Genomic DNA, 12,672 nt, shown 5'->3' with positions numbered 1-12,672 from the left:
ATGAGTACAACCATGTTATCCCCGGTAAATAGATTGTGAACTGGAGAAGAAAGCTCTTATTGAGTCCGGGAAGCACTCTAAAATAACAGAATACCTGTATAAATAACAATATATTGTTTGTTTTAAGTAAATTAAGAACATTGCAAGACGTGTAAGTGAAAGTTTGGGTTATCCGTGTTTTCCGATTATTTGTGCCGTCTCTCCCCATCATTAGCCCGGATAATCGGGAGTGTACTGTACTGGGGAATAACGATCATAAGCTTACGAGCTGTACTGTTGAATTTGGCAACGCTGTATTAGTGGAGAAGGTAGTCCTATCCGTCCTACGGTACGAATTCACACCAAAACAGTCTACACACAATCCAAATGTGAGATCACCAATTGGTTCTGCTGCCGACACACACACACACAAGCTACAACCTATTTCAATAATATAGGTAAATCAATAAAAAATATACTAGCCTTTACCATAAAAATATAGTGAGAAATAGGCAAATACAATTATCAAAAACTGGAAGTCACTACCATTCTTATTTTCATCGTGTACAACTTACGATAACAGAGCTTGTTATGATGAAAGCAACTATTTATTCAGTGATTTAAAACCTTAAATTAGCCCACACAAGTGACGCAGATGACTTTTCTCACCACTATTCGTTGAAATAATAGAATAACAAACTTCACGCACAGTTTTGATCTTGATAGCTTGGTCGTGAAATGTCATATCTACGGTGAGCAACAGAGGTTAACACGCCACTGACAACTTTTACACTACTGTTAGACATTTATCAATAGCATAATAGCACTTTTTACAACTCAATCATGATGGAACACTGATAACTCGTGGCTGATATTTTTTAACCTTGCCAAACTTTGTGCATTGCAACCACTGGCACTGTGATTATTAGCATTAGCTTAACGGGAGATGTCACGTTGAAAATAGCACTATTTTGGCTTTGTCGGCAGTGGCTTGGGGGGTGAGGGAGTTTTTGGCGCGCTTTAAAATTCGTTATATTTATCAGTGAATATCTCGTGAAAGAAAACTTAGATTTACATGCGGTTTTCTTTGTTGAAATGAGAAAATAATTTTCTGTCCGCCTGTGAAATAAAAAAAAATTCATGCAAGTTCCCCATTCATTTTACTGTGAGTTGAAGTGAGCATTTTTGGGCTCCATCTGCGTAAGCTGAAAAAGATTTGCAACATTTTTGCCAACTATCCTGTTGACATTCTCAGGTAAAGAAAGAACTGTTGTGAATCTTTGTCAATGTATGCAGGCAGAACATGAAAATGTTGACTTCATCCATACAGCACAGTGAAAACCTGCAAGTGAACATAAACTGTGAGTACCTTAGTTAACCTTCCATCTGCATATCATGTAGTGTCAGCAGGTTTGGCAACTAGAATTTTTTTACAGAATGAGCAAGGTTTTAGGTTGCACCGGAAGTATTTAAGGTGAAGTGAATTTTAAATGAGTTATTTTTTTATGAACCACCCTCTAAGTAATTCCTTGTGGTTCAGAAAATGTGACCTCTCTTTCATGGAGGTTAATAATATGAATGTGATATACTGGTTTGTGTTGTTGTGGCAGTCGCAAAGCATCCATGTTGTTTTAACCTTTTGGATCTGGATTTTGTTGTAGCCCCTTCATTTTGCAGGTTAATGAAGTATTTTGACTCATGAAAAAGAATATAAACCACATACTTTTGGAAAAAAATGTTCTAATGAAATCTTTTGAAAAAGATCTCTTGCCATGTGGCATCTCATTATATTGTCAGAATTTGAGTTTTTGGTTGAATGTGCCATGAAAATTATAGGAGTCTTTAATATTTCTTTGTCAAAATCATGAAAATAATTTATTATGAGTGTACTCCTTGTGAACAGATTATTTAATAATTAAGGGTACTTATTGATTGCATTACCGACGATGCACTAGCTTCTTTCTTGATTTTTATTAAAATTGAATTGTGCTCTATAAAATAATAATATAAAAAACAATGAATACACTTAAATTCTATTCCAAAAAATCTCATCAGTCATGTACATATGTGGAGGAAACCTAGATGCCTAGTTGTAAATTGTATAAATATAACTGAAGCGCATTTAACCAAATATGCTGAGACATCATGCATATGCCATCATTATTTGTTGCCATTTTTTATGCTATGCAAGGAAGATTATTTTGAATAGCATATAATCCTGATAAAGCATGTTCTTACCTGGAGATGGTGTCATTGTAATTTAACAAGAATTTCTTCATTCTCCAAGTTTTTATTGTTCACTGATGACTAAATTTAATGATTACATCCTTGATTGCAATGATAATTATGAACAACGCTATAAAAAATACTCAATAGAAAAAAATTGAACCATAAAAAACAACTGATTTTGGAAGTGCTGTTTTTTTTTTGGTTGAGCTTTGTTTGACTTACTAACGGGATCAAGCTATTTGATTCTATGTAATGTTCTTTGAAGCCTAAGGTTAACATAATACATATCTTGTCTCATGTAGCCAATGGTCGAGAAATTCATGCAATAACTTATATGAATTTATTTATTTTGTTGCTCTCCATTTCTGTGCCATTATAATAGAGCTTTATAGAATAATTCAATTGTAGATTTTTTGAAGGCAATGCTAAAATTGTCATTATTCATACTTTTCTAAACTGTTTAAATCTTTTATTCTAGTGGCACCAGATGCCATCCATCAGCATGTAAAGACTTGTCGAGAGAAGATGAAGAGCATGCACTTTTTGGCCCCAGAATATGGGAGTGAGTATTCCTCTGACATTTTTGCCTTTTGTGAATGCTTTTGATTTATTATGATTGACAATTGAGTATGATTTTTCATCTCAACCGTAGTGCTTAATCTGTCAATTCAACGTGTCTCTTTCAAAGTATTGAAAATAACAGTAGAATTTGTATTGTTTCATTTTTCTAATATGCATTTAGATAAGTTTCAAAATTAAAGCACTACTTTTAGGGTATTCTCGTGAGGCCATAGATAGAAAAAAATTGAGGCTAAATTGGGGGGAGAATGTATTTATGAGTGCTTCATTAAAAAATACTCCATACCCCCCTCAATTTAACAGCTTTTTTTAAATATTAAGCTGATTTGTTTTCTTATTAAAGTGTAGAATCACCAATACTATTGTTCACTAAAGTTGTGGGGCCTTTTCACATAATAGATTTGGCCGCAATCCTCTGTATGCCAGTTTTTATTCAAGTGGTTGTCATTTTTGTTCAGCTGTTTATAATACTCAGTGTGACGCAAAATAATTAGTACACTTAAATTGTGCATCTACTCCGTAAATTCTTTCAGTCTTCTCCTTCAATGCTGCTGACATTGATAATTATGTGCTAGAAATCCATTGATAGTTTATTTTTATTAAAATTAACTTGGCGTGTTTCATAAAATCACAAATATTTGAAATGTTACTCTTAAGTAACTTTAAAAAAATGGATTTGAATGGGATAATAACTATTAATAAGGTAAAAATAAAGCCAATATGTATTTCGATAGTTGTTATCCTTTTCCTTTAAATTTCTATTGCACCCCTCATCATTAGCGAATTAGGCTGGGAGCCGCTGGAGACTCAGAGGCTGCGTGCTAGGCTTAAATGGCTTGAACAATTGAGAACGGATATCTTTAAGAGCGACACGGAGAACATAATATTAGAGCCACACTATATTTCCAGGTCCGATAGAAGCGATAAATTAAGAGAAATGCTTTGCCAAACAGATAGATAAGGGAATTTGTTTTTCCCCCGAACCATAAAGGACTAATAAACGCTAGTCCCAACTTTGATAGAGTACTTCATTTTTATGTGTAAATGGCTGGTGTCCCAACACCCCCTGCCACACGCTTTTTAGGCGGCTTGTGGGGTATTATGTAGATGTTGATCATGCTGAAAAAACCTTTTTTCTCTGTCAGAATGCATGTGAGTCTGAATGAAAAATTATCATCCAATAATTTATCAAAAAGTGAATTATTGACTGGTATGTAAAAACTCTGCTGGAGGTCCTTTTGGCAGGATGATAATACTCAAAAAGGCTCTAATTTTGTTAAATTTAATTTCAAATAAAGATAATTTTAATTTGATGGGGGAGCTAAGCATTGAGGGAAGACAAATTACACAGCTTGCAAGTCGAAGGTCCCAGTGCTGCATTCTCGGTAGAATACTAATGAAGGAATGCTATGTCGTAGAATGCAGTCAATTCACTCTTGCTAAAATTTCATGTGAATATTTATGTTTATGAACAGAAATTTAAAGATTTGGATAATTATTGAACCTATCTCATTTTCGGAGAAAGTGTGTTTCTTGATGACAATGAAATGAAATATATTTTAAACAATGCTAGCTCCTACAGATTTCTTGTGCTAGCACTACTACCTACTTCTATTGCAATTCACATCTCTAATAATGAGGGCTAAAATGTACCTATATACTTGATTATTTTGTCAGAAACGGGTAGAAAATTGACTCATTCATTCCTCTGTCTACCTTTCTCCCTCTTTGGGTTTGTGATTTTATTGTTTTAAAGTTAGTCATCTGTAAATTTTCGATTTTAGACTTTTCTCCTTTTGACCTTATGATAATAACCTTTGTTATGTAGCTAAGTTGTCTTCTTGTAAAATATTTTACCAACTCTCAGCAGTACAAGTAAGTAATAGTGTGGGGCGTGACTTGGTGGAAATCCTTTATCGTAGGGGTTGAAGGAATAAAAACTTTCATTTTTTCCACATGGTGACTTATTTTGTCCAGCCATGCTTTCGTTACAGCGTAACATTTTCAAGGACTTTCAAGGTACCAAGGTTTGCAGCAGTCTAGGTAGTCCCAACAAACTTTCAACTTTGCTCTGAGAATGTTTCTTGAGTGGAAAAGGATATACAGGGAACTTCGTGCATATTGCTTGGAAAATATAAACAAAAATTTTCTATGAAATTCTTAATTTTACTCTATTTTATATCAAAAGTTTGATTTATTTGCATCACATTGATAATAATTTTTATTTAAATAACGTGTTAATTTTTAAAATGTTTACTTATTATGTTGTAATATTACAGCCAGTGTAACCACTCCATCAATGGATATATACTCCTTTGGAATCTGTGCCCTTGAAATGGCAGCATTGGAAATCCAAGGAAATGGAGATTCTGGTTCCCTCGTTACAGAAGATCATATCAACAGGACAATTGAAGCCCTGGAAGATCCTTCTCAACGAGATTTCATTCGCAGGTAATTTTGTTGCAGTTTTTCAAAAGAGGCCATCAGTCTGGGGGTAATATCTCGATCTCTCTGTAAAATATTTAGTACAAGCTCTTGTACAAATGAAAGAACAGTAATTTAATGACAACCATAGTAGAACTGAACAAAATGCAAAATTTCCATGAATATAATGTTTTTTTTTCCTTTGCTATTGTGCTCTTATGAGCATGCCAGCTACTGAAGGGTTAATAAATGGCTGGCACAGTAAAAACCGTTCTTAATTAGCCTCACTATACCAAGGTTTCCAGTATATCGCACTTTATCCCCAAAAGTCATAACTTCATAATTTTCATTGCTTCTTTTGGGTAGCTTATTGGAAAAATTCGTCCTATCAACTGCCGCACCAAATGGAAATATTCGTTAATTGTAGTAATTCCTGTTAAAATAGAGATAAAATGATGCCTTGAACGACAAAATAACATTTTAAAATTGTGTTATGAAAACAAATTTGTGGCAAAATTTAGCTTTAGAGTTTTTTTTCTTCGTTTCCCAAAAAGTTTCTCATAATAACGCAGGTTCTAGGGAATAACGTGGGGATAAGTTCCGTTCCCCGGAAACCTGCTTTATAACTGGATTTTACTGTATTATGTTAACCTACATCTCAGTATCTTGCCTGCAATCAACAAATTAAACTTCTAAAACCCAGAACAAAAAGAAGTTTTTCTGAGTTTTTGTCGTAGGATCTTCAAAATTTTAATCTCCTGTACTTTTATTCTATATACCTCATTAATTAATCTTGATTATTTTTGTTTTCTCTGCGTTTCTATGTAGTAATTTCACCACCGTCTTTATTTTTCATTCTGTGTATATTTAGGTGTTTGAAGACAGACCCCAGAGAGAGGCCTGGAGCTAGAGAGTTGTTATTTCATCCATTAATATTCGAAGTGCATTCCCTTAAGCTGTTGGCTGCCCATGTGCTTGTTAGAAGAGGTAAGGGGCTATCTGATTGGTATCAGTGTTTATTGGCAATAGTGAGAGGAACAGATAATATTTTTTATTCCAGTTAGCCTTCTTAGTGCTAACATTTTCCCTGGCATGCTAACAAGTAGTGCTTTGTTCAATTTGATAAAATGTAGTACCTATGTAAGAAAAAACATTATTTTGCATTTTCTACGCATCTGTTAGAGTTTTTTTTTTACATTAACTAAGTTGAGCTACTTAATAATGATAACAAAACTTTTCCTTGTCCACTGTCTGAAAAAGATTAATTATTTACGGTCATGAAATTTAATTGTTTAGGTTGTATTGACCATTTCTTTGTTGTCCAACATTTTGCTTAAGTTTTTAAGCTTCATGAGGTCATACAGACTTATGTAGTGTTGCAATCCTAAGATTGATATACTGCAACCCTCTATTTCTTTGTGTCCCAAGCTAGTCCTCCCTTATTGTAAGATCTGAATATCTTCTTTACCTCCCTGAGTATCTTCTTCCTCGTATCACTCTTGATCTGTCCAGGGTACTTATCCCTTGGTCTTCCTATGCAGACTTTTTCATCAAGTTTTCCTTCCATTATCTTTCCTAGGTAACTGCTGTCTCATTATGTATTACCCTTCTCATTGCATTAATTTTTGCCTCTACATTTCTTTCTCCTTGCATGCATATATTGGCCATCTAGTCCCTGTATAGCTGTTAGATGAATCTTCTGTTATTTTAATCCAGTCCAAGTTTCTCCATGATATTGAGCATCTTACTCTATTCAACATTATTGAATGTTTTTACCTAGTCCATAAAGGCTCCACTCAATGAGTTGCTTATGTGGATAACTTTCTCAACCTGTAGTCCCAGGCATATTATTGCCTCCCTTGTCCCCCTATTCTTTGAAAAACCAATTGTTTTTCTGATGAGTTTTCTTCAATTTTGCCTTTCATCCAAATTTTATTGGAAATGCATTTTCTCTCACTTTATCCTGGAAGTTGCCTCACAAATTTAGTTGCAATGTTATGAATAAGGATTAGCAAATTTACTTTGAAAGAGTATCCGTTTCTGTGAGCTTTTGGCTCAAACAAGAATGTGTTTCTTTGTTAAAACTTTCGCAGGTGCTCGTCATTACGAATAAAAACTATTGAAAGTTTTTATTCATAAGAATGTGTTTGTTCCATTAATTTTGTCAATAGTCAGTATATGCCTTGATTCAGCTTTGAAAATAAAGTAAAATGTTGGACAGGTCATTATTTAATTTGCCAAGACTTCAAAAACTAAATAAAAGGAAAATATAATGTCACAATATATATATTTCAAGACAAAACACCTGCCTGCCTTACTTTTTGTCCGAGAATATAAAGCAGACTGCCATGCTAGGAGGTTTAAGATCAACTGTCTGTGTTTCATGTATTGTCTTAATTATTATTTCTCTCTGGTCATACCTAGGTGGTAATTTCAGATTGCTATAAGGTCTCACATTTTAGTAATTGCAAAGCACATGTGTGATATGTTTCATTATATCTTACAAATCCCCAGAGATGTGGCAATAAAGCAGCAAATTATCTCATGATTAGGCATTCATGATTGCTTACTTTATCCTGAAAATTGCCTTTTAAATTTTGTTGCAACAAATATGTAATAGATGTGGTGAGTAAACTTAATAAAAATTAATTTTAAAATGGGAGATACAACAATGTTGATGTTAGCTTTGAATTTGATTATTTTTTGCAGCTAATAATAATTTCTCATTTATAGCTTAATTTTTTGCCTAGTGATTTATTGGCACAAAGGTTTCAAATTTTTTGTGAGCATTGCCTCTCATTGCCATGCTTGCCCAGATTTGACTCTGGAGTTTACTCTACATTACCATTTTTAGTGCTTATTCTTGAATTACTAAGTCTACCAGGTCTCCTATTAAATTTTTTGGTGAAGCTTAAAGTAATATGCTGAAAATGTTGGTACATATTTCTTATGTTTCCTCAGGAATTGCTGATTGTTATTCTTATGTCATTATTTCAAGGTGGGGGCAATGGTATTGAAAGCGTCACCGAAGAAGTGGTGCAGAGAGTTGGCAGGGGTCATTCCTCTGCAGCTCCTCCTGTGGCCTCTCCATCGGATCCATCGGCAGTGCCCCTGGAGGGTGTGCTGGCTGAGATCAGGCACCCTGATGGTCGTCCTGGTGTGGCTGTAAGGGCTGCTGATGTCCCAGTTCCAGAAAAGCTTGAGAAATTTGTTGAGGATGTAAGGTACGACCGAAGTTTGTTTTTTTGTTCGATGTTTTTCATCACATTTTGCGATAATGTCACGAAAATTTTGAGGTCGTCATTCGTTTATCGCACCTTCGCTTCACGATAACGTCAAGTATTTTAAATTTCGCGCGAGAAAAAACGCGGAGCGGTGGGCATTGCAGGTTGTTCCTTTTGTGGGCGGTAATACAGTCAGTCTAAACGAAGTGTAAAACAGTGTGTTTATTGTTAATTGCGATTACGGTTTTAGCAAATTTTCTGCAAAATGAACTCTTAGGTAGGTGCGCAAGGTTTTACTTGACATAATGGTTTTCAGGAACCTAAAAAGTGATTTCGAGGAATTTTTCCGTGTAGAACTCGCAGTTTTTGTCGTCACTTTTTTCGCCGTGTTCACAATAATTTTGGTTCCAGTAACTGCGACGATGTTTCAGCGATGATGATGCCCAGGCGATGCTCGCCCGGGCGACCACCATAGCGAAGCCGAAAAGCAAATGCGGGAAGATACAAAAATGGAGAAGGATTTACGTCACTGCTGCTATTGTTGTCGATGAAGACAGAAACTCGTATTTATGCTATAGTTCGGCATTCCCATCGTAAAAAATGCCCCAGATATGATACACTAAAAATTTTCCGCGTAGAAATTGTCAGGCCCAGGAGCCGATATTCACTTTTTACATTGTTTCGTATGGGATATTATGTTTTGATTAACGTCATTTCATTTATCGTCACATTTTTCAGGAATGGTAAGTGACGTTAAACGAGGACTCACTGTACACCCATGTCTCGTATAGCACAATTTCGATTAGCGCAATTTCGATATAGCGCAAATTCGTTCCTCGGGGAAACATCGCAACGCCGTGTAGCCTAATCAAAAATCTTAAACGCTCTCGTGATAAAACGTGAACTTGCGCTAAGTACACACGAAATTTCTATCATTTTACGCATATTTATATTATCGCTTGCCTCAAATCTTCTTTTTTGTTTATATATTAATCGAAATCCATTGCCGTGCAATGGCCAAAAGTATTACTCGTCATTGGGTCGAGATAGCCGGCCTACCGAAGTAATTTATCTCGTCTCCTTAACAGAATGAGTTAATTTAGATCATTAATTAAGCGTGGGGCTAGTGGAAATGAGTTTTTTTTAAGCAATACTGGTTGAGACGTAATTTTTGCCGTCATAGGTTATCGGGCGATTGACTTCCAGGTAGAGGGTCTACGCTTAAGCCTTCAAGGTCATCAGTATTCACGGGGGGAGAAATGGAGCAGTGGCCGAGTTGCGTATGAATAGCATCAACACAGAAAAGGGTCCACCATAGAGTCTCAAACACAATAGCTTCGTTCCCTCCCCGCAGTCGTGGGCCATCTGCGTCTCAAGAATACAGTTCAGCAGTAGAAGGAGATTTCGATAGAGCCATGCAGAGTAAAAACCAAGAGAAAATGGCAAAAAATAGGAATTCGGGTAGAAAAATCAAGAATTAATCAAGAAAAACCATAAACCTAGAAGAGAAATTGATATAGGTCAATTGCTTTGAAAATGGAGAACGTCAAAGCGATATTGCGCGGAAGTTTAAATGCACGATGCCTTATTCTGAATAAAGATGAAGGTAAAACATCAGTGACCTCAGCCGCACAAACTTCAACCAAGCGGTCTACACATACGGAAAGTTCATAGTGAATCAGTACAAAAAGACGAGTGTGGTAATCGCTCCGAGACATTTAGTGAAAGCTCCGGTTGGTTCCAGAATTTAAACGGCAAGCAGGTATTTTCAGTGCGGCGATATCAGGTGAATCTGCAAGTGTTGACAGCGCAGCCACCACAACATTTTCTGATGAACTCCAAGCTGTGATTGAAAGTGGCTCCTTTCCCCCTCAACTAGTTTTTAGTGTTGACGAGACGATATTCTTTTGAAAAAGAATGCATTCTCGTTCATTCATTTTCAGGGAAGGAAAACCTGGGTCAGGTTTCAAGGCATTTAAAGACTGTTTCACGTAGCTGCTAATGACTCGGAGGACTTCAAATTAAAATGATTTATCATTCATAAACTCCGCTAGCTATGAAATGGCATTCAAAGTAGTATTTTCCTGTCATTTTGATGAGCGACAAAAGGGCCTGGGTGACACAATAGTTGTTTTTAGACTGGTTTGAAAAATCGTCAACTGTCGGCAATGCATTACAAACCCCTGAGATAGCAGATGTTAGCCCACCCGCACGACATGAGGGAATTTCAAAAGCACGTAAGAATTTTTTTTAACGTGAATAAAAGTCTTCAAATGCGTGCATACTATCTTTAAAGATGTTTTAAACTAAAAAATTGTATAAATAATGTTTTCTAAGGCTATTTATGGGAATATATATATTTTAGAGGAAATTCAATACCCAAGACCTATGCTACCAGGAACGCATCCCTATCTTCCCAATGTTAAAACGCTCTCGTATAACGCAAATTCGTATAGCGCAAAGACCCCAAGGAACACATCCCTTGCGCTGTACGAGACTTGGGTGTATTGTGTTTTGGTAGAGCTTAATTATATCTTGTTTGTTTTTCAGTTTTTTAGTTCATCCTCCTAAAACTTCTCTATCCAGTCCCTTCATCTTCTTCCATTTCTTTTTAAACCTTCTATATTGTCCCTTTCCTAATTTCACTTTGTTCAAAACAATTGTTTTTCATTAGCCCTAGTGTCCAAAGATGGAGAAAATGCATGACATGGGAACCAGGGGGAAAATCATGTAGAAAGTGATCGTACATTGGTTATCCATCTCATTGTTTGGATTATCTGAAAATCTGATTATCTGATTTGGATTATTAAAAATAGACCTAGAAGGAGAACTTTAAGTTTTGCCTGTAGTATGCAAGGGGTGCTTTACGTACAGTTTTTCTGGGGTCTAACTGTGTTCATCTGTATGCCACCTGCTGCTTGAAGACTGTGTATGGGTCAATACCATCCATTAAGAGGATATTAACCCATAAAGGGATATTCTGTTTTCTGAAAATTACCATATTCAGAGAGCTATTAGATTTTCAAATGAATCCTTCAATTCTTATGGCAACAACATAGCCTCTTCAGTCCCAATATTTGATAAATCTTGTTTATTTTTATCATTTCCTGATCTATGAGTGTCTCAAAGTGCTGAGTGCCACTTGTAATCTATACATTCTGGAAGATTTTACAATTTTTTATGCTGATTAATATTTTAAGTTCTATTTCTGTAGAGAAATGAGGCAAACTCAAATATTCTGCAGTAAATATACTTTCAGGTCTGAAGAGGATAATGGAAATGTATTGTTCCAATAGAAGAAAGCCTTTATTCATGTGCCATAGTTTGGCACTTCCAAAAAGTACCCGTATTTGTCTAAATCTGTCTTTTCATCTGAATTCGAGCCCTAATTCGTAAATACAGAACAACCCCATCTTTCCTCATAGTGTTAATAAAATGCTTATTTGGATCCAATTGCAACAATGGGGAACTTGCATGGGTCGTCGATTGCTCTAAAAACTATTTTGAATAAGTAAAATGTATACATAAGTTCGCAAAAATAACTAAAGTTTCTCCATTCATCATCAAAAGAAATAAAAAAATTGACTTTAAAATCGAGAAAAATTTCTCTGAGCCGACCACTGCGCGAAGACACCCAAGCGTTGCCGAGGCCAGGCGTGATGTCATAGGTGCCTAAACAACCGTAGGGAGTAGGGAAATACGCTGAGCGCATGCTGTAAAATTTGTTTTGAGGGAGTGTTTAGCCGCTCATCGTCAATTTATTTTGCTCTGTTATTCTTAGGCAAGTTTTCCTATTGATATTGTGCCACGATTATTACTTGGGATATAAATAATGCGACATTGGGATGATGAAATACAAGCGTTTCACTTCGTATGTTTTAGTTACCAGAAAAATGGATGATAACGTTGCCGCTTGTTCGAATAGTACACCTGAAATTTATCTACATCTACATAATACCCCGCAAGCTGCCTATAAGGCGTGTGGCAGGGGGTGTTAGGACATCAGCCTATTTTTAGGACTCCAAAAATTGATGCCACGACCCTCATGGAATTCGTTATGACAAATTAAATCTATACGTTGGCGAAAAATCGAGATATAAAAGAAACTTGTAAAACTGGAGGATAACGATTGTAAGCTAATGAGTTGTGTTGTTGAATTTGGTAACATCGTATTAGCGGAGAAGGTAATCCTATCCATCCTACGGTAAAATTCACAGCAAAACAGTCTGCACTCAAT

General features: G+C 35.8%; 1 protein-coding gene across 1 annotated transcript in view; it reads left to right on the top strand.

Moving 5' to 3' along the window:
- The window catches only part of LOC124157823 (nuclear receptor-binding protein), a 32,241-nt gene that overhangs the window by 8,102 nt on the left and 11,467 nt on the right, over nucleotides 1–12,672 (top strand). Inside the window, exons 5-8 of the mRNA XM_046532854.1 lie at nucleotides 2,687–2,770; nucleotides 5,067–5,238; nucleotides 6,083–6,198; nucleotides 8,210–8,435. Coding sequence (XP_046388810.1) covers nucleotides 2,687–2,770; nucleotides 5,067–5,238; nucleotides 6,083–6,198; nucleotides 8,210–8,435 — 598 coding nt within the window. The remainder of the gene's footprint in view (nucleotides 1–2,686; nucleotides 2,771–5,066; nucleotides 5,239–6,082; nucleotides 6,199–8,209; nucleotides 8,436–12,672) is intronic.

This window comes from Ischnura elegans, chromosome 4 (assembly GCF_921293095.1).
Source record: "Ischnura elegans chromosome 4, ioIscEleg1.1, whole genome shotgun sequence".
Lineage (NCBI taxonomy): Eukaryota > Metazoa > Arthropoda > Insecta > Odonata > Coenagrionidae > Ischnura > Ischnura elegans.
Note: the sequence above shows the minus strand (reverse complement) of the source record. Positions and strands in the feature narration are given on the sequence as shown.